Consider the following 23,937-nt stretch of genomic DNA (forward strand, 5'->3'; position numbering starts at 1 on the left):
ACACTTGAATATCTACATTGGCCATTTTGGATTTAAAATTGATAAATTTTATTTTGTTTACTGCAGTTATCGATATTTTGATTATATGACAACACTCGAAAGCCAAACGTATAAAGGCTATAAATTTAAAAAAAATTATATAGAGACCAAACACAGATAACCACATTATTTGAGAAAAAAAATTATTCTATTTATTTCCATTTATTATCTAATATGAGGAGGAGTGATGAGTTTCCAAAACTAAACATAGATTAATTGTATTATGATACTATCTACACGCCCGCACCCAGCCGCTGCACATCCACTGGCAAGTGTAAACAAACGACCAACGAGTACATAATATCAGTAGCTAGTTTCCAGTGTAGTAACTAGAAAAACTTTTTTTGATAATAGTTTTAGCTGTTGTTCAATGTCAGATGAATTTGTTGTTATTTTTGCCATGGTTTTGTGTATCAATTTTATTTTGCGATGCTGGGAAGATAAATGATAATATAAGAGTATTGGGTAAGTCGAAGTGTATAAACTATAATACATATGTACATTTATATTTGATATTGAATTTTTAAAAATAAATATTGTACATATTTAAAATAAATTAACTATTTTACCGAATTTTTCCCCCTTCTATCATTACCTCAAAAATGTCTACCAGAAGATTTATAAGCGGTGCTCAAAAAAGAAAAAAGAAAATGAAATGGAGAGCGTACGAGGGTCGTTAGACACATACTTTCCCACTGCATCTACAAATTTAGATAAAATAACACAGCCACATTTAACTATTATAAGTAGGGATATTTAATATTTGTATGTTATATTTTATAAAAAAATTAAGTCGTTAATAGGTTTATATCTTAAAATGGTTTAAGTCAATTTGAACTGATTTTTTTTTAATTTTCTGACAATCTTATTAATTATAATTAATAACTAATTAGTTTTAGTGATACTATTTTAAAAATTAAAGTTAATATTAGCTCTAACGCACATATTATTTAAAAATTTAATTTCTTACAACTAATTGTTGACTGACCACCTGTCTCGAAAAAGTTAGTATGTCAACAAATCATTGTCGTATATGCACTTTGGTACACGAACCGTTAAACACGCACACGCTGTAAATAAAATTACGTAATACCTTTTACCTAAACACTAAGGTGGCTTTTGAGTAAGTGCACATAAATGTAGCAGAGCTCTAGTCGCCTTCCGAGTTGTTTCCGCCTCGGGTGACTTTCCGTCCAACGATCAAGCCTTTGATTATAAATAATATAATGCCTCGAGACAATTATACTGTCTAGCTTTATAACTATAATAAACAGGAAAATTTCCCGAAACAATTGCTGATTTAAACTTAAAAAGAAAAATTCTACAATTTGGACCATGTAAACCAAATATTAAATTTCCGGAAAATCCTATAACTTATTATATTGATAAAACTGAAGCCAGAGCACGTACATTTTCTTCAGAGTAATATTTTGTCACAAACCCAACTGGTGTTAAAATACCAAGATCATGGCTTTGTTATTCCGTCGACTTAAATAAAGTGTATTGCGAAACTTGTTGGCTATTCGCTGATAGGAAATCTAAATTAAAATTCTATTGGATAAATTAATTGAATGATTGGCAGCATATATCACAAAAAATAAAAGTACATGAAATATACATTTAACATATAGAAGCTGTTCAAATAAAAATTCTTTGTGTATAAAATCAGATTATTGATAGTAAACTTGAAGAACAAATTTCAGAAGAGGCTAAATTTTGGAGACAAGTTCTTCTTCGGTTGATAAATATTATTTTATTTTTAAGATCTGGAGATATCGCACTACGTGGAAATGAAGGAAAATCCAAGAATGAAGAAGATGAAGGGAATTTTTCGCGGACAGTAAGATTATTAACGAATTTGATTCAGAATTAAACAACTTGCTGTACCAAAGTAACATTAGAATAAAACACTTCAGTTGGAAAATTCGAAATGAGCTGATTGAATTATTAGCTACGTAAATGCAACTATTATATGTGATGAAATCAGGTCTGCCCAGTGTTATAGTATAATCATGGATTCGACTCAAGATATAACAAGAATCGATCAGGTGAGCTTTATACTTCGATATGTAGTTGTAAATCACGATGATCATACTTTTGAAATAAATTTTTCACATTGGATAAACATGGAGCCGGGTATCATGGGAATTTAATAAAAGATGTTTTAAAACTATTCAATTTAGATATGAATAAATGTAGAAATCCAAGTATACGAGTAGGTATCCAAGTATAAAACGCTATGAAGAAACTGGTCGTATAATAAACAGCGAACGGGACGTCCTAAAATATTCTCTGCGAGAGATAAACGCGAAATTGCGAATGAAATTCGGAAAAATGAATTTGAGTTTGATGGAAGGATAATAAGGAAAAAACCTTTTTATTTTATTTTATCAAGTAGGTATCAGAATAAAAGTGTAATATCATTTTTTTTACAATTATAAAAAACAAATGGACCAGCTTTCCGAGTCATTGAGACCAGCTTTCCGAGTCATTGAACCCAAACCCACGCAACGTCAAAAGCATCATAGATTTAATACACAATTCCAAGCTTATCAACAAAATTTAAAAATATAACTGTTTCTTTCATAAAATTACTCATATATAATGCATAAGATTGTTATTAAATTATGTAAAATAATGACAGTCCAATGACCACAGCTGTCGCGGACTATATTTAATAAAAAAAAAATTAAAAAAAAACAAATGTTTAAGTAAAAATTATATTTTATAAATGTTTCAATTACTTCATGTACTCATACACCAAAAGAACAATAATAGTATTTGTACGGGCCGGGGGCGGACAATAATAGGCCACTTACCCGGTTACCAATTGCTTTACACTTACCGATCAGTGCTGTGTGGGTAGTGGGGTAAATAGTCTCACTGGAAGTGTGAGGGATCGCCTACGCAAGACCAGTGAGCTATGTGGTGCAAAAGTGTGTTTAGTGTGTATAGTGTGGATGTGTAGGAAACTTAAAACTATAACTAAAAACTAAATAAATAAAACTCAAACTCGATGATAATAATAATAATAATAATATTCAATAAAATGCTATAATAAATGGTAATAAATAAATAATTAGCCCTTTTGGCTCAAGATACAATTGTGAATAAAATTCACAAACACAAATAAATAATTAGTATATAAAAAAAAGGATTGGTAAACTAAAAGGAATTAATTGCCCTTTTGGCACAATAATAAATTAATCTGGTCTGTGAATAATAATTCACAAACACAAATAAATAATTAATATAGTAATGACTAGATTAAAAGGTAAAGTTAAGTGAGTGCTTAAAGCTTATGACGTTAAAAGTATTTTGATAACTAAGGTGGTTATTAGAACAACAAAAATGATTCACAAATACAAATATTGATTATTGACTAGATTGAACCCTTATGGCTAACTAGCAATATAGATGGTACGATTAACCTTATGTCTATCGCCCTAACTCGTATTTAGTAAATGAGATCAAAACATGTTCTAATAATTCACAGTAGTTAACTAAAATACAAATAAAACAAACTCAATAAAATATGGTATAAATAAAAAGTACTCACAAACCGAAGAACTGCAAACCGCTGGCCAGGGCTGTTACCTAAACCTAAATAATACTAGACACAAGGTAAAGTGAACAACAAAAAAAAATATTAAAATAGTTTTTTGTCCTTATGACAACTCAATAATGCCCTTATGGCTTAAAAATACAATAATAAACAATCTTTTGTCCTTAAGACAATAATAATAAAAAATCATAATGCCCTTATGGCTTAAAAATACAATAATAAACAATCTTTTGTCCTTAAGACAATAATAATAAAAAATCACAGTGCCCTTATGGCTTAAAAATACAATAATAAACAATCTTTTGTCCTTAAGACAATAATAATAAAAAATCACAGTGCCCTTATGGCTTAAAAATACTATAATAACACTTAAAACTAAAAAACACTGAAGAAAAACACACAAAAAAGTCTAGCTTATTATTATATACTTCAAATTCACAAGAATGCAACAAGTGCACTACTAACACTGATAATACGGGCGTGGCACATTTGTTTACATAGTATAACCCGGTGCGTATATGTGTGTGTGTGTGAACAGCTGACCGGTAGTATTGCCAGTATAGATCGTGCGGAGTAGGGCGGAGTGGTGTGGACGGCCGCGACAACCAAGATAAGAGGGCATCTGTATCATTGGCGATAACCGGCATAGAATTGCGCTCCATTACCTGTTATAGCCTCAACAGTATTTAATTTAGATAGTATAGTATATATAGTAGTTACTTTATATATTAAAATCTTATTTGAAAGTTACTTTCTTGGGCCAACAATTTGACCACTTCCCCTTTAAAATTGGAAAAACACAAAAAGAATTGCATATTTATTATAACTTTTATAAAATAGTCGAAATAATCTAATAGGTATTTTGCATTAATATCAATTAAGAGCCCTAATTTTCAACTAAAGTAAACATGTTTTAATGCCGGTAAATCACTGTGCTGTCATTAAAATTGAGTTTATATCTAAAAATTGAGACTTTCTCATATTTTTTTTAGAAACCTGACATTTTTTTACATAAAATTTGGAAATTTCAATTTGGGTTCTCCATAAAAACGCTTAAAAACACAAAAAAAAGAGGTAAAAAATTATTGAAAAGACGAAAAAACGACCATACCAAAATATTTGAAATAATTATGTATAAAATAAGATAAATTCCCGTTTCTTCGTATTTCCTATGAATTTTTACCTTATTTTTTTGCGTTTTTATGAAGAACCCAGTTTTACATTTGACATTATCACATTACCCATGTAACCTAATTAATATACTATTTATTTAATAATTTACTTATATTTCATTCAATCTAAATATAACTAAATTTGAAAAAAATTGTTTTCAGACATTGCTGAAAACAATGTTCCGGCCAAAACAAATGGGTTGACTGACCTTACCAACTTGCAAATGGTAATTTTTTTTTATCAAATATTTTAATATTTTATAGTTTATTTGTACATATTTTTGAACATTACAGGCAAAAAAAACATATAAATACATATGTTTAGTAGAAAATTGCAATAAAGGAAAAAAAAAAGTAATTTTGATATTCACTAAGGGTCACACGGGGGAAAAACCCTTTCAATGTGTTTATTGCGAAAAAAAATTAAACCAGAAAAGTAATCAAAATACTCATATAAAAAAGGTTTGCGCAAAAAAAATAATATAAATTAAACAATAAACACCTTTTTTTATAATTCTTTTTTTTATTCGACTTATTTTTGTAATTTGATTTAATTTTAAATATAAACGTTTATGATTTTTTATAAACCGTATTTTTTTTTTTTTAACTTGTTTTCTCTCGTGTTATGACCTACATATGTACCAACAATAAAATAGGTATTTTATTATTTCTTTTTAAGTTACTAATTTGGGAATGCTGAAATTGCTGGAATCGTTTGTTGTTTAATTTGAACATTATTATTTTTCAGAATATTGATAACAAAAGTCCGAATGTCATAAGATTTGAATCTTAAAAGTTCTCTTTAATTTTCAAACAGGAATTTATCTTCTAAACTAACTACAATATATAACAGTAGTGCTATAATTTTGTAAAAAATAGAATAATAAAAATGTCTGAATAAAACGTCTGAAAATAGCTAAGGTTAAATTACTATCTAGTACGGCTATCATAGGTGTGGACAGACTTTCTGGGTATATTTAGTGAAAACTTTAAGTATAAAGTATTAAGTACAAAGTATAAAACTTTGTAAGCATATTATTTAGGACTAATTGAACATGGGAAAAAATAGTCGATTTTTTTTTCGAAAGGGTTTATACACTACAGTTGAGTAATAATTTAAAGCGAAAGGCTGTAGAAGAACTTTTTGATAAACAATCAAAACTTATTCATGGAGCTTTATCAAAAGACATTCCAACAATGACAACTTAGGATTTAACCTTAATTCGTATTAATATACACCACGCTAGGTTATCTACAATTCCAAAACTTCCAGACAATTTACCTGATTTATATAATGTTTTATTGAAAGAAAATACACAAACTAACAGAGATGACAATTTTGTAATAGGGAATGACAACGAAAATTATATAGTAATTTTTTCAACACTAATTTACTAATTACTAATTTAAAATTTTTAAGTGAAGTTATCTCTAAAACTGTAAATCTTTAAAACTTTGCTTGAAAAAGTGAAATAAAGAAAAAAATTCTATCCCTTCTAGGAGATATTTTGTTGATTTGTTAATGTTTGTCGATAGTACTATGTTTGAAGAACAATTCATATAAATTTGGAACTTTTTCGACTATTTTAAAAAAAGTTCTAGAGCATCGTAGTTTTAAGTTGAAAAATTTGTAAATTTTTTGGGTGTTTTTCTCGATATTGATGGAGAAAGGGGTAACTTTTTTAAATTTTTGGGCTAATAAAGTACCTTCCAGGTATGATTTCTGATCTATAGAGTTGCTACATGAAAAAGTCGTTTCAGCGGTTTACAAGATATCGTGGGTCTAGACTAACCAAAAAAAAAAAAAATAATAATAAATAAATGAAAAATAAAAACACATCATTGTAAAATCAATACATTCTCAGCTACACACCGAAGCTAAAAAAATTGGGCTTCATTAGGTAACAATTAATTTACTGTATGATGAAATAATATAGAAACATTAAAAACTCACATATTGTCAACTTTTCAAGGTTATTTTATTATTATTAGAGCGAAACAAAAGCTTAAAATTGCAATCGAAATGTCAGAAACAGAAGATATTAATTCCGAAAATGATGAACATCTTTTAAAATACAAAAGACGACAGCTGTTGTCAACAAAAAAAGCAAAAGATTCATCTCTTATAAAAAAAACTCAAACAACAATTTCTCCAAAGTTACCTTTATACCTATATAAACAACCTTTTACACAATCTCCAGGTAACAATAATATTTATTTAGTTGTGTAAAATTGTATTTTTGTTTTGTATAATAATGGTCATTGCATAAAACTGTATATTTCTATTTAAGGCCAATTGTTTCCTATGAAATACATGAACTTGAATGTTTCAAATTCCATAAGCCCTTCAAAGCATAAGCTGGCAAGTTCAAAGATTGATGATTTTTAGCCAAAGTAATTATATTATTATCTAAAATTTATTTTCTGATTTATGTATATTTTAATAGAATATTGATAAATACTGGGTTGAACTCTGTTCCAGTATATGATTTTCCAAGGTATTATTCCAATTCAAACAAGAATCGTGTAATGATGGATGCTCTTTCACCTAGAACATTAGCTAAACATCAGAAGACAGGTAGATGGTTTTTTTGTATTCTTATAATATAATATTATATTTAAATTAAAGATAGTCTCATATTTGTACTTGCTATGTCAAAATAGTAGAAAAAATGTGTAGTTCTTTCAATAAAATGTATAATTTTGTGTCCAAAAGGAAAGTAATAGCATACGAAAATGTGTTACAACAATCGTCAAACATACACAGCATGCCAGGTTGTTTATCAGCGCCCCCTCCCGTCTTCCTTCTCGGGGGTTCCACAACCTTTTTTTTTCACTAGTAACCTCTTTGGACTTTATCTCTTTTTTTGTTGTCTGACACGTTTTCTTGTAGTCTAATCTATATCTATATTATTGTCATAAGTAATAAACATTTTTATAAAAATAATCTTTTTGAATATTATCTATCCTATTTAAGCTATCTTAAATAATGTTTATTTATATGAATTATCTATAAATTATAAATGTACTGCTACACTTTATTCTAGAACTATGTACCGCTTATGAGATAAGCATGATTATTTTTTCATAGTAACATTCTCATAACATTACATTTATACGTGTAGGTATAGCAACATTACAGCAGTTTTTAATTATTAAATAAACAATTATGTTTATATTAGTTCTACAATTGTAACAACAACAATAATAATAAAATTACATTCAGACAAAATTTTGTATTAATAATCGTTTATAATATTACTAAAATCAGTGCGATCATTTTTAGAAAATGCCAAATAATGACGACGAAGATGATGGTTGTCTTTCCGGTCAGTGTCTTATCTGTATAACAAATGTCTGTCGTTCAAATAGTTGTACTATGTGTGAAGTGTAGTTTTCATACATGTAAAAATTACATGTAATTTTTGAATATGAAATGTTGGTTATCAACAATGAATGTAAGGAAATAGTATTTATTAGTTGATTGTACAAAAATAGTTTCAGATTTCAATCAAGCGTTATTGGTTGTGTTAGTCTCATTGCTAGTTGTATTTTCACATCATACAAATAATAAAGAAATTCCAGATACAGATGCTCCGTTGCCCCCGTCAGACATGCCCATGGGTGTTTACGACCGGGCCGGGGTTGTGTCCAACGGAGAACCATGTGCCAAAATTGGACGGTAATATATAAGGTTATATGTAAATGTGTAACTACCTAATTAATGGGCAAAAATGTCGAAACATACGATATTGTTGGCCAACATACTGTATTTAAAAATATTACTGAGTCATTGATGTTTGATTATACCCATGTCTTTGTAGTAACGTTTTGAAAAATGGTGGCAATGCAGTAGACGCAATTATAGCTACATTGATATGTGACGGTGTTCACTGTCCGGAATACATGGGATTAGGTGGAGGATTTTTGATGACTATATATAATGCTACTACTAAAAAGGCAACCGCAGTCAACGCACGTGAATCGGCACCAGCCGCTGCCAATGAGACTATGTTCATTAATGACTCGATCAAATCTCAAAAAGGTACTTATTCAAACAATTAATGAATTATTTGTACTTTAGTTGTAGATAAGAAGTGAAGTAAGGGCAGTTGTCCCCTCACCTCTAATAACTTTAGCTAGAAACGCACTGACTGCAACATTTCGTTGTAAAACAGTTTTTCGGCAATAAAAAAAAAATCGGCTGCAACATTTTGAAATTGTTTAAATTGCTACAAGATTATATCAGTACATGATTACCATTTGTTAAAAGAGACGAGTGCTTTTTGGTCAGTTTTTTCCTCTATTCTAAATAAATTCTACATATTTTTGAGTCAACAAAATGGATAATACAGCAGAGGTGAATATTTTATTGTGGCAATTTTGGATGTTGAAAATGAAAGACGACCTAGATTTTGGGTTCACCCAATAGACCAAAAAGAAATATTTCTGGTTTTTTTGTGAACTAAGGAACTATCCAGACAAATTTTTACAACTACATCCGAATGAATATTATACCTTTGATAAGTTTTTAAGACTGTAAAATGTAATACTTGTCCAATTTCGGTACACATTTAGTTCACAACAGGAGGTTTTGGTGTTCTTTTAAATTGAAATTATATATAAAGGTTCGATCAGCACGAGTAGTCGATCCACGTCTTGATCCATGTTTTAAAACAAAATCCAAAAAACACTTCAAAAGAAAGAATGAAGGCTAGGGAAATTGCTAAAAAACTGCAGTCTTCTTGTTGCGCAACGCTGCGAGTCAATGTGCCGGCCGGTGCGTTTTCAGCTTTAAGCAACTTGCAATTGCGGGATTCTACTTGATATGCCGGACTTTAATTTATATCATGTAACCTACTACAGTTTACTATTATTATAACTGTGAATTCTTTATTGTATTTTTTAGGCATTTTCAATATTGATTTCTCTTCTTCCAGAGGGTTATTCATAAGCTTTTTTTTTACCAGAGCTGCATTGAATTTTTTAGCTATATTTATTACTTATTCCAGTGTCAGCTTGGTTTCAGTAAGAAATTGTTCTTGAAGATTTTTAGACCCCAGCTACTACGATCTTAACCCTTAGTACGTAATGTTTCAAATATTTCTCGGGCGTATTCCCTTATGATATGAAGGAATATAGCAAGATGTTTCAATTGTTTATTTTCATGTATTCCTACTGCTACCTTGTAAATATTACAATTTTTACTCAATTTCGGCCAATTCGTTTGTGCCCCGATGTCTTTAAACCGTCCATACTCGGGATAGGTATATTTTCACTAACTACACAATTTCGCGATCCTACTGCGCTATATTTTATATAACTATATTACCTTTACTCCTCGATTTTTTATTTCGTCATAGAATATGTCCGACTCTATTTCTTAACAACCTTCTTCTACCTAATGCTCGGTCCGTGCACTGCCTCGATATCATCATCGATTGTCGACTTACTTGACTGCTTCATATAACTAGTAAAATAAGGTTACTTAACTATACATTTTGCTTTCTTCACCTGCCACTAACATTTAAAAATATAGAGCTACCAACCTGTTACTTTACAAATTACTGTTAGGCCCCAACACCAACCGTTTCCAAAAACTCCAAATCGAATACATCAACACAAGCTTTTATTTTAACTGCGATGTTGGCCGATGAAAGAAAACTCATTAAGGAGTCAGCATTAAAAATAATTTTAGAGATTCGCCAAACAACTTCAGGAAAGATACGCGTTTTTAAAGTCCCACTATAAATTTTGACGCTGAGCACTATGTCGAATTAATAGATTAGAAGTCTATGGCTAAACCTTCACTAACAAAACTAGTAAATACACAAATAATATTTGAGGCAATGAGTGACAAAGATCAAGTACGCAGTGAAATTTTAGAAAAATTCTCTCATGTGCCCTGTCGCACTCAATCAGTCAAAAGGTGTGTAAAATTAGTAACTGTAGCTAGGGCTACTGTCTGTGGAACAGAAAGAATAGAAGGTTTTATACAAAAATAGTCTAGAAGGTCACCGTATTATGCCAGATTTTAATACAAAGAAAAACTATAATTTAGAGTAATTTAGTACTTAATAAGCAAATTATCTTTCTTTTATCATAAATATTCTACAGATTTTGTTTTTTTATGAAAAAATGTTTTCAATAATAAAAATGTAATTTAATGTCTATAACTATTTAGATAACTGGATATTTATGCTGGTATATAACTAAATTTCTTGCAACAAAATTATGATTATACGATTTTCAGGTTATTATAGTTTTCCATGTAGAATCTTGGATTTTCGTTCAAAATTCTCCTTTTATATTCTACTATAGGATAGGAATAAAATATTTTCAACTACCGATGTTTTTTTTATACTAAGGACATATGTTTCAAATTAATATTTATACCAGAAATAACTAAAAAACAAAATTTTTTCTGAAAACTTTAACTTGCAGTAGCTAAAAATCATGTTAAAAATCCGAAAAATTGTTTTACCCAAAAGTACAAACTGTCATGAAGAAAAACGAAAAAAAATGTTTATCACCCTAATACATGTATTTTAATATTTAGGCGGACTAGCAATCGCCATACCCGGAGAACTTAAAGGATACTGGACTGTTTATAACAAATACGGCGGTGGAGTAACATGGAGTTCGTTATTTGAGCCAACGATAAAGCAGTGCGAAGAGGGAATAGTCGTTAGCCAACGTTTGGCAACTAACTTGGCGCGCTATGAAGACTTAATTAAAAATACCACAACAATCAAGTAAGTTTCTACTATGTGTAAGATATTGCTGAGAACATATTTTGAAATGGATGTCTTATGGCTGCGGGTCGGTCCGCAAAATCCGACCGCTATGAAAATTTGTCACGCTCATTACAATTAGAAATAAGAGATAAGGGATTAGATAGAAGAGATTAGTGATATACAATAAGGTATTAGAGAGAAATTAATAATATATTAGAGATACATTATGTTTACATTTAGGTCTATGCCATTAGGCTGGCATCAACAAACACTAGGCTACAGCATATAGCACACTTTTAAAAATATTATATTATTTTTTGTTATTTGATCAATTTTCATGTTTTAGGGATTATTTTATTGATGAAAACACCGGCAGTGTAAAAAAAGCCGGTGATGTTTACAAATTACCCAAATTAGCCGAGGCCATGAGGATCATTGCAAGAGATGGAGCAGATGCACTGTATAAAGGACAGCTGACAGCTGATTTTTTAAAAGACATTAAAAATAACGGTGGAATAATAACAGCAGACGATTTAGCAAATTACAAGTACTTATAAAAAAATATATTACGCTTTCTTGACAGAAGTAGCAAGTACAAAATAAAAATAAATAACATTTATAAACAAAGCAATGGATAGTTGATTTACATAGAGTTTATAATTGTTATTTAATATATTTCGCGCTAATTATCGGAAAAATTTATCTCGGTTTTTTTCATCATCGCATCTTTCATTCAACCAGTTATAATTTTTGAAAGTCCTATTCAATTAAATTTCTCCTTTCCCCGCCGAGAAAAGAAAATAGCAGATTTTTTGGCCGTATCAACATCATATATTATGTTAATATAATATATAATATTTAAATCTTCATGTACTAATTTTACAGATTGAAATTCTTTCATGTATAAAAAAATTTATACTAAAAAAAACGTCTTCGGCCTTCTCCCAAACCACCCAGATCGTCTCAATCTATATGTATTTGAACTAATTGATATTTATCTCATTTATAACTTAAGCCACCGGAATGTTGTTTGCCGTTAAAAATCGTTAGAAAAAAAAACGTTTAATCATTTTCAGTGTGGAAATTGAAGAGGCGTTTAAGGTGAGCTTGTATAACGGTCTAAAATTACATGCAGGACCTCCGCCAGGCTCCGGAGTAATTTTAGCTTACATTTTACGAGTACTGGATAGAAAACTACCATCTCGAAATGCAAGCCTAGACGCCCATCATTTAGTGGAAGCATTCAAATTTGGTTATGGAGAACGGACTCATCTTGGTGACCATAATTACGTAGACGTGTCTCAGGTAAACTAGATTTTATTTATAAATATACCTATTATGTTTGATTTGGGGTTGGAAAACCTCGAATCGGGTCATAAATTCCAAAATTAGCATAAATTGAGTCCCGGCGTATTTTATCGAGTACATGAGTTTTGTCTCGACATATATTTAACAGGGAAAACTCTAGTTGGGTGCCAAAATATTCAATTGCTTATTTTTAATTAAATTCACATAGTAATTTGGTACAGCTCTAGTTGAGTCCAAAGGTTTGAGCTCAGTCTATTATTCCCAGGATACACCACGTAGATGTTGACTAGATAGTCTATTTTTTGTTAGGTTACTCTGACGAATATTATATTAAATTATATGTAGTCATAATATTTAAATTATTTAAGTGAATTACACTTTTTTGTCATAAATAAATTATTTTATTAATAATAAATAAATCGGATAAATCTGAAAATCATCTGTATGACAAATTATTTTGTTATAGTAGGGGAGAAATTTAAATGACACATCTTCAAAAAATTAAGCCCACTCAATTCTTGTTCAAAATTAATCTTCTCTTCTTTTTCTTTTGTTTTTTTGCGTTAAATCGAGACAATAATTTTGTTTACGATTTTGGGTTTTTGTGAAATTTGTCATATGGTACTTGATAACGAGGTACGATTTCAGATTTTCCAAAAAGTCAGATCGGACAAGTATATGAAGCAAATACGAAATAAGATAAACGATAGCTTCACATCTTTACAACAAGAGTACTACGGAGCGTATTCTGGAATACCCGCTGACCATGGTACTGCTAACGTAGTCGTTTTAGATGACATGGGAAGTGCTGTTGTTGCAACAAGCACCATAAACACAATGTAATTCATCTATTTTACTTGTAAAATTAAACTTGGTTTATTCAATATTCTGTACGTTTTATTATTAATCAGATTCGGTTCTGGTGTAATGTCTACAAGCACAGGTATTATTTTAAACAATGAAATGGATGACTTTTCGACACCGGGTGTTCCGAATTTTTTCGGTATTCCACCATCCCCGGCGAACTACATACGACCGGGGAAACGACCAATGTCTTCGATGTGCCCAACAGTAATAACAAACAGCAAAGGAGTCGTCGTGCTAGCATTAGGTGCAGCGGGTGGATCTAAAATCACACTAGCTACGTCTTATGTTAGAAACTCACTAACATTAACTAACTACTAAAGTAATCTAGGATTGTCTTATTTTGGAAAAATAATAATAACGCATTTCAAATAAATATGACTATTGGCTAGATTTTATTGGTTATTCGTGTGATGTTAGTTTATGATTTCTTAAAATCATTGTTTAGGCACATAAATTAGTAAGGACGACTGTTGTTTGATTTTGCAGGTAGCTGCTCTGGTACTTTGGTATAATAAATCCCTTAAAGAAGCTGTAGACGAGTCCAGACTCTATCATCAGTTGGTGCCAATGAAAATTGATTACGAATACGGTGTGCTCAGAGTAAGATAAATCTTTAGATGCATATTACTATTGTGCACGAAATGGTTTTTAAATATTTCATTACACTTAAATAAGAATACCCTTTTTATTTTTTAGAAAGTGATTGAACATTTGACTGAAATTGGTCACCCGGTAAACAGACTGAAATTTAGAGGAGGTTCGGCCGTTACAGCTATTCACAAAACTGTGTCTGGTCAGATAACAGTAATGGCAGACTTTAGACGACCAGGAAACACTTCGGGGTATTAGGACCATCAAACGATTATATTCGTAATAACGTATTACGGATTTTATCACTTGTTTCCACTAAATTTGTTGAATGTCTTATGTTTGAAAATTCTACACCAAGTATGACCCATAATCATTTCTCACCGTTATTTAATAAAGATGTGGTATAAAAAATGTCTATTAACATTACTCTTAATATTATAATTGTTGTGGTGATGAAATGAGAATTCTTTAATAATCGACTTAAATCGTTAAGCCTTCAATATCAAATTTGTGTGCGTTATTATGATTTTAAATTTTATAAATCGTATTGACAACTCTCATTGAGTAGACTTAAAATATTATCCAAAAAAATAGTGTCACTAAGAAAAACCGTATTATATTTTTTGACTAAGATTGTAGAAATTTGTAGTATTAAGCCTGTACAAATTAAATTATTATAGAGAGTGAAACGATCCCTACCTTTAGCCAGTGGCGTTTACACCTATTTACCAAAAAATAAATGGTTTATAAATATATCTATATCTATTCTATTGACTAATAACACCATTGCAAAATATAAAAACAACATACAAAACCACGAATGCTCGTTAAGCGCAGTGGGCAACTACTACTAACTTATACAAAAAATAATTGGTTGACAAAAGTACAAGTAAACAGGTAGCAGAAGGGAATGGTCACTCAGTGTGGCCACCCTTACTCTAATAATTAATGTGGCTATCAATTCGGCCATTCGACTTTGATGGACGCCTCGGCCCAACGTTTTATAAAACACCAACTGGTATATTTATATACATACACACATATACATATAAGTATGTCATATCAACAAAAATTCCCAAACTTGTCAGAGCTGTGTATTGACCTGAACATACAAAGTTGGATAAGACATGCCAAAATAAATGAATAATAATTATTAAAATGTTAAGTTTCTTAAAAATATAATAATTTATTATAAATATTATAGATGTCCCACCAAGACAAATTTCAGTTCTGGACGTTAACACTGGACGATACTAGTAGTATTGTTTTTAATGAAAATGATACTACAAGCACTTATCCCATGTTGTTCCAGAACTGAAATTCGTCTCGGTGGGTTATCTATAATATTTATAACCAAAGTTATTATAAAAACAATGTATACAGAAACATTTTTTTTTTTGGTAATTATTTAATTTTTTGTTAAAGAAAAAACGAAAAAAACTTTTCTTAAGCATAATTCGGTAGCATGAGATAATTTGACGGTCAAAAACTACCATCTCACTTGTGAAATCACCTCGGACCACTAAATTCATTATTCATTACTATACTCATACATATACTCATTTCACTAAGTTCATTATTATTATTGATCTATTGCTCATCTGATTTTTATTTAATTAACTGTTAGATATTATGGTTACAGTATGCAACTTTACCTGTATTTATAACGATTTATTTCCTAGTGAATTTCTATGGGCAACAAAATCAATTGAGGCACGGTGAACAAAATATTTATAACTAGAACGCTAATAATATTCACCATCGGTAGGTATAACTGTCTACTGATATCATATATTAATACATACATTAATATAATATTCCAACACCTAATGGTGTACATGAGTACATGGAAAAAATTCCTGAAAAAAAGGTTCTAGTCTAAAAATGATTAAAATTTAGAAATAACGATCAAGTCTCACACGAGGGTCTATAGGTATACAAATGAGCCGTATATTTATCACAAAATAAATCAATTTAATCCTAACCCTAACCGTGATTTTTTTGTTTTTAGCAATTATAAAGGAAAATAAATGGTTAGATGAAAACCTACAAAAATTACTAGAGATATGTACCAAATCGACTATTTTTACATACAAAGATGCCATTTATGAACAAACTGATGGAATGACAATGGATTTAAAACTAGCGCCAGTATTTGCCAATATCTTTATGGGATGGTTTGAAGAACAGGCTTTAGAAAATAGCAGTTTTAAACCAAAGATGTGGCTTCGATATGTAGATGACACTTTTGTACAATGGCAACATGGTGAATTCCTAAGCCATTTAAATAGTATACATAGAAATATTCAATTCACAATGGAGATTGAGCAATGTGAACAACTCCCTTTGCTGAACGTGCTAGTCAAGACTAATCCAGAAGGGAATTTCGGTACAGAGGTTTACAGGAAAAATACCCACACTGACAGGTACTTGCATGCAGTCACACCATTGCCCGACACAAAAAATTGGTTTACTCCACACTATGACAACAAGAGCTGTAAGAATAGCCGATAATCATCACCTCGAAGAGGAAAAAACATACCTACGGCAAACTCTCCAAAAAAATGGATATACATTAAACAACATAAACAAAGCTATGAAAAGAGCTGAATAAATACACAAAACCGGCAATCCCATAGTGGAAATTGAAGACGAAAATAAAGGAGTATTGTTATTGCCATACATACAATGGGTTACAATATATACAATACATACATATAGGTTAAAATTGATATTAGGTAAAACGTGATAATTTCCCATAGTAGTTTTTTTCAACGACCTTTTTACTACACTCGTATAACAATTATAATTTTAAATTTTAATATTTTTAAATAATACAAATTATGTTGTTTTTTTTTTTATTAAATTTAAATTGTATTAGTCAATTTACCTAAAAATTCTTTTAATTATTATACATGTTAATCGTTAAGTTGCCCCCCCTCTTTTTGAAAACGGTTTAACTTTGGAACGGGGGGAATACTAACATTTCCGATGTGGGGGGAAGGGGGTTAACTTAATGGAGCCTTAAATATAAACTAGTTTTGCTTTATTATTCAATATTTTCATAAAACCCAACTTTTTAATTTGTATAATCATCTGTAACATTGGGAAGTTTTTAACTTTGTGTCAAGTACTGTGTTTTATTATGACTATGTCTTAATATATCTAATTAGTGTTTAATTTTAAATTTTAATTGATATTATAGTCAAATGTTATAATTGTGACATACGAGGGCACAAGGTAAAAATTGCCCAACAACATAAACAGAGGAGATTTAGCACAATTAGTAAGAATATATTTAATACAATCATCAATCAAAGTTAAATAAATATATTATATAAAAGTATACTTTCAAGAATAATTTTTTTAAATTTAAGCTTTAAGTTTGTATTATTAAGAATTTTGGGATTTAGTAAACTAAATAAATACGCGTTTTACTTAAAAATACTTTACCATCAATGCTTACCTGAAAAATTCTTGGTTTTATAGTGACTTTTAAAGATAATCTTTTAAAAGTTAGATTCACATAAAGTGAAGTTTGCTAGCAGCTCCCTTTAAGCATAGATTAAATAGTATAGATAAACAATACATATGGAACGGCATGAATCCTTTTTTGTAGTTCAAACATATGCCTGCCGGGCGTATCACATGTGTTTTGTTCCTTTTTTAGCTACATCACACGTTTCCAATACTTTTTCTACCATTGAGAGCTCCCAGTGACCTGATTCCACACTATCATATTTGTGTTGTACACGTTGCCAGTCATAACATAAACATTGTTCATCCATAGTACAATTAATCTATGCTTTAAGCAAAAGCATTGCTTATTTGGGAATAGGGTTTTAAAGATTTTAAGATTTTAACCAATTTTAGCTAAAAAAAAACAGTTTAACAATTGCCTGTTCGTTTCTAAAAGGGGTATTTCCTGCAGGAGAGTTAAATTATGACCAATAACCAATTTATCCTATATTCCTTTAAGTTATTTAAACTTGAAACTAAATAGACGACATAATCAAAATATGTCATCACGTCTTTTCTAAGTTGATTTTCATACGATCTCACAAACTTATTTGAAAATGTATTCAGACGCAAAATAAAAAATTCATAGTTGGGGGGCTGGGATGCCGTCACCCCAGCCCCCATCACGAATTTTATTAATTACTCTAAAAGGGTGGTAGTACAAATTTTGAAAACATTTTTTTTTTATTTCCAATATGGGGGGGGGGGGGCTGGTGAGACGTACGTTTATTGATCTGTAGACTTCAAACAGTAAGTAACTTTTTAGTTAATAACATATTTAGCTTGTTTTTTGCACATTCACAACACTTTTTCTTACGACACTTCAAATATGCTAAAAAACATTTATTTTTTTTTATCTATTATTTTTGTGTAAACTTACATAATTTTTAAATCAATTTTAGTTAAACTATACATCCATCGACTTAGGAGTAATATTTTAATTTAAGTATGTTATGTAGAAATTAAATTTGTTTTTAATGTTCTAACTATTGGTTTGCCAAGGAAAATATATTGACTTGAGTAAAACATTTCTTATCAATTTTTTATAATTTATAATGTCATGTAGGTACATCATTTTTACTTCTCAACTTAAAGTTACTTATTTTTTTGTTATATTTGATTATTATAGAGATATCAAAATGTAAAAGCATGAAATACTTTCATATCTGAATACAATTCCAGATACCATGTTGAAAATTCAGATTTTGGAGGGGATAGTAACGCTGATTGTTTGCCTATTGATGTTGGTGTAACAGAAACTGTATCAACAAGATCTCAAAATTTAACTATTTCTGGTAGCAGTGATATTCCGCAGTCTAATGATAATAGTGCTGTATCTTTTTTAACTCCAAGTACAAGGTCATCTGTACCTCCAAACAGAAGTCTACGGCCTAAAAGGGTTCAAAGAGCTCTTTTACAAGAGTTTATTCGTCCAAGTTCAAGTGATTTCGAAGATACAGATGAAGACCCCGATGTTTATTTTTCACCCTTTGTTCCCATTCCTAATAGTTTATCTTCTAGTTCAGATGATGATGCTTTAGATGAGAATCAACAAAGTCAAAATTCAAACAATTTTAAATGGTCTAAAAATGGTCTAAAAATGGTCAAATACCATCTAAGTTTTCATCATTTAAATTTAAAGAAAAATTTGGTTTAAATGCTGTAGTTGATAACTCAAAATTGTTAAGTTATTTTGCATTATTTATCAGTTCAACTTTTTAAAATTTGGTAGTTAAAGAGTCTAATTTATATGCTATACAATCAAATACTGAATTAAATTTAAGTGTACCTGAATTACAAACTGTGATAGGAATGCTTATTATAATGGGTTTTAATATTTTACCAAGTATGAGGTTATATTGGTCTGAAGATGACAACTTTCATAATAAAAGAATTTCAGATATGCCAATAAAAAGATTTTTAAAAATAATCAGGTTTTTGCATTTAAATGATAATACAAAAATACCACCTAGAGATTCATTACAATTTGATAGGTTATATATACTTGCATCTTAAAAACATACTAAGGAGACACCAAGTACATGGAGGTTGGAAATCCACTCAAGGCGTGAAAAGGAAATCAGCCCCAGCAGAGACGGCAAGTAGTACTCTCATGAAGCACTTATTAAATGTAGAAAAAAAAAAAAAGAAGTAGATGAGATTGATCTTTTTTTTGACACAATGGAGAGGACGGTTGAGAAGTTTTCTGTTGCCGATTAGTTGCTAGTGAAAAGGAAAGTATTTAATATTGTAAGTAATATAGAAGGGAAGTAGGTAGGTGAACAACAGTTCCAACGCCAGCAATTGTACTGGCAAAAAACCACTCAAGAACATTAACCAATAATAGAATATCAATTAGAATTGCCACCAACCAACAGCATCTAATTTGCACACAGACGTCCGACCTTCTTCTGATGATAGTGTTTATTCTTATTCATGTATTAATAACTATACCTCAGATGCTCATAATAATCATTAATTAAATAATTTAATATTATAACTTTTTATAATATTTACATTTATTTATTTTTACAAACTGAAATTTATATTATAATTTTACTGTTTATTAATAAAAAAAAGTGGTTAATTTTTTTGGCGATGAAACAGTGGAAGCTGTAATTACGGCTTAATAATAATCGCGGGAGTAAACAAATATATCCAACATAAAAAAATACCAAATAAAATTTGTTTAAAATATTTAAGACCACCGATTCTTTGTAAAGATCTTCGCAAGAACGATACAACATTCTTAATAGTTTTAGTAGTATAAATACATATATATCTGTATCAAAACTGTTAGAAGCAAGAAATATAGTTGGTTATACTAAATATTGATCTGATTTTACAACGCGCGAAGATGATTTTTTACATAAAACAAACAAAAGGGTTTTTCTATATCATCAAAGAAAGATTTTTTTTCTAGCATTCACTATTTTTTGAAAAGTTATAACGGTGTCATAATAAAAATGAGTACATTTTCCGTTTTTTTTTCTCGATTTTGAAAGGTGAATTTTTTTAATGTTTTGCTTAATAAAGTACTTGTTAGGAACTATTTGGCCGAACAGTCTTCGCAGCTGGCACATTATAAGTGTACATTATGTATTCGTGTCTAAGAGTAACCGTTCAAAAGTAAACAGTGGAATGGCTTTGAATATTGTAAAACGCGTAATAAGTTTTCTATAAATGATAATTGTTTGGTCCCTATCTGTGACGTTAAAAATGACAGCGTTCTTGTGTTGACAATCGTCGAGTTCGTTGACAATTCGATGAACTCTTGTTTCAAAGGGCTTAAGGGTCGTTCCATACAAGCCAATCCGTATCAGACGCAAGCTAATGGTTTCGAACAAACGTGCGTGGGCGACAAATCCACGAAGTTGGTGCAGCACTTTGACCGGTTTTCGACAGCCCTGCAGAGAGCCAACCAGGATGCCATGTGGTTGTCGACCGCGATTAACGTCAAGTACATAGAGTCCGAGGTGGGTCCGCTAAGCCGGCACTTCGGGCAGAACCTCGTGGTGCAAATGATGTCCACAAAAGACAACATGTCAACAGAAAAAGTGTTTGTGGTGACTACCGCGGAGGCCAGCGTACAGGTCGACGAAACCAAGTTTGCCCAGGTAACGCCGAACGATAGCAAAGGAAGTCACGGATCACTGAAATCTGGAAACCACAGTCGAGAGCCTTCCCACACTCGTGACAGCAGGCGATTGACGTTAACCGACAGCAAAAGAGGTTCGAAAGTCGAGACCAAACAAAAAAAGTCGGACAAAGACAAAAGTGGTTCAAAAGCAGAGACCAAAAAGTCTGAATCAAAGCGAAAAAGAAGTTCGTTTTTCGGATCCAAAAATTTAGATTCAAAGCGAAAAAATGATTCCATGTTAGAGTCCAAGAAGAAAACAAATTCAACGAAAGAGTCCGAGGGTAACGGGTCGGATGACCATAAGTCGAAAATATCCACCGATCGGGCGGTCTATCTCAATAACGATCCCGCAGATAAAAAAAGCGTTCAAGTGGACATTTCGAACGACAAAGAGTCGAAAGGTCATAAAAGCACTCCGGTAGATTCGTCCGGCAACGAGCATTCCGACACAAGATGGCACGGCACGGACTCCAGTGCGACAGACCTGAAGGGTTTGGCCAAGTTGAGAAAACTGTGTTGTTTGCTGCGAACAAACGTGATGGAGCTGAAAGCGTTGTACGAGAAAAGGCGGCAGATCGGATACGTGTACACGGACAACGAAAATGCCTTGATGAGTCTCAGCCTGCGGTCGCTGGACTCTGACGTCATGCAGCTGTTGAAGACAATCGACAACTCGGACGGGCACCGAAGTCAGTTGAAATACATTGTTGATACGTACAAAAAATACGAATCCGAGTACAGAGCAATGAGAACATTGAACAAGGAAGCCAAAATTCGGAACGAACAATGTGAGGCCAGGTGTAAATCGACCAACAGCGAACAAAATGAACGTGGCATGTATCGTAACAGCCTAACAGAGGTCAGGTCGGTCCTGCAAAAATACATATGCCGCCCTTGCTACAAAATGTATAAATTTAAAAATAATGATATTTTTAATTATACAAAAATTTAATTGAAATGTATTTTGTGTACATAAAAAAACGTTTAATACAAAATTATTTTGATTAAATAACAATTTATATTTTAATAATATAAAACACGAGCACAAGTTATATAAATTATAAATTATTTTATTAATAATTTATAATTAATTTAATTTTAATTTTTATAATTTTTAGTTTATAATTAATTGTTTACCTGGTACAAGTCGAGATTCATTACCAACAACTAGTCAACCACGAACAACTCACGTTGAAAGTGACACAAGTGGCGAATCATTTGAGGTAAATTCTAGTGATGACGGAAATATTACAGATATAAATACTAATGACGATCAATGGTATGAAAATTGGGATGATATACCGGATTTCCAATTTGACAGTAGTATGTCAGGAGTACAACTTATCATTCCCGATTCTGCAAAAGACAATCCTATACAAATATTTGATATGTTATAGACACGTGATATAACGGATAAGTTGGTTTCATCTACAAATAATTATGGTATAAAAATGAATTCTCAAGTTCGCCCTCATAAAAACATTGTCGTATAGCAGAGTTCAATAAAATGGATTCAGAAGAACTTTATACATTTTTGGCAATTTGTTTGCTTTCTGGATCTGTACAATTTTCTGTAATTAGAGCCATGTTTTCCTACAACCCATTGTGCTATCACCCCATTATACTAAGAACAATGTCTGGCAGGCGTTTTGAACACATTTTAAGATGTTTTAGCATTGAATACTTTAATCAAGAACACGAAAACATGCCAAGTGGGCCTTTAAAAAAAATTGAACCAATTTTTAAAATTCTAATGAAAAATTTTAAATCGGCATATGTACCTTACGAATCGCTTTTACTTTACAGTGACCGCCTCTTGTTTAGACAGTATATGAGATTAAAAAAAGCACGATATGGTATAAACTTTTTCGAACTTTGTACACCTGATGGGTTTGTTTTAAATATGGAAATGTACAAGGGAAGAAGTTGGTTCAAGTTGGTGGCTACATCAAAAATCAATAGTTTAGTTTTTCGACAAATGGATTCTTTCCTTGACAAAGGTCATACAATTTTTATGGACAACTATTACTTACAATAGTATCGATGTATCAAACGCACTTCTGTTTAGAAAAACACACACCACGGGAACTTTACGTAATAACCGTAAAGGCAACCCTAAATGTGTTGTCACCAAAAAATTTAAACCGGGAGAATACATATGGCGTCGCAAAAATAATGTTTATGTATCCGAATGGAAGGATAAAAGGGATGTTCTCGTTATAACCACAAAATATCAACCACAGCTTGCTTTATCGAAAAATAGATTTGGCAAAGAAAAAAATAAACCTATTGAAGTCATTAATTACAACAACAATATGAGTGGTATTGATAGATCCGACCAAATGGTAAAATATTACAGTAGCCCAAGAAAACAATCAAGGTGGTACAAAAAATTATTATTCCAACTTTTAGATATTGCAGTTTGTAATAGTTTTTTTTTATACAAAAAAAATTTGGTTGCACGACTTTAACTTTCAAAGATTTTCGTGATACTCTTAT

At 30.9% G+C, this 23,937-nt stretch overlaps 1 protein-coding gene across 1 annotated transcript; it reads left to right on the forward strand.

Moving 5' to 3' along the window:
• Positions 1-8,297: 8,297 nt before the first annotated feature.
• On the forward strand, positions 8,298-14,537 carry LOC126845344 (scoloptoxin SSD14-like). The gene is made up of 9 exons (XM_050584004.1): positions 8,298-8,458; positions 8,601-8,821; positions 11,336-11,531; positions 11,860-12,060; positions 12,590-12,818; positions 13,470-13,660; positions 13,733-13,973; positions 14,175-14,288; positions 14,385-14,537. Exons 1-9 carry the CDS (start codon positions 8,391-8,393, stop codon positions 14,535-14,537), a joined length of 1,614 nt encoding a protein of 537 aa, XP_050439961.1. The 5' UTR covers positions 8,298-8,390.
• The last annotated feature ends 9,400 nt before the right edge of the window (positions 14,538-23,937 follow it).

This window comes from Adelges cooleyi, unplaced genomic scaffold, assembly GCF_023614345.1.
Source record: "Adelges cooleyi isolate 19-005CV unplaced genomic scaffold, UGA_ACOO_1.1 ACOO_flye_CR_arks_rails_tigmint_CR_PRNA_784, whole genome shotgun sequence".
Taxonomy (NCBI): Eukaryota; Metazoa; Arthropoda; class Insecta; order Hemiptera; family Adelgidae; genus Adelges; species Adelges cooleyi.

Excerpts from the sequence above, each read along its gene's own strand:
- LOC126845344 (XM_050584004.1), top strand. The coding sequence starts at position 8,391 with ATGCCCATGGGTGTTTACGACCGGGCCGGGGTTGTGTCCAACGGAGAA. Across the intron at positions 12,061-12,589 it reads GACGATTTAGCAAATTACAA|TGTGGAAATTGAAGAGGCGT; the intron begins GTACTTATAAAA and ends AATCATTTTCAG. Across the intron at positions 12,819-13,469 it reads ATTACGTAGACGTGTCTCAG|ATTTTCCAAAAAGTCAGATC; the intron begins GTAAACTAGATT and ends GTACGATTTCAG.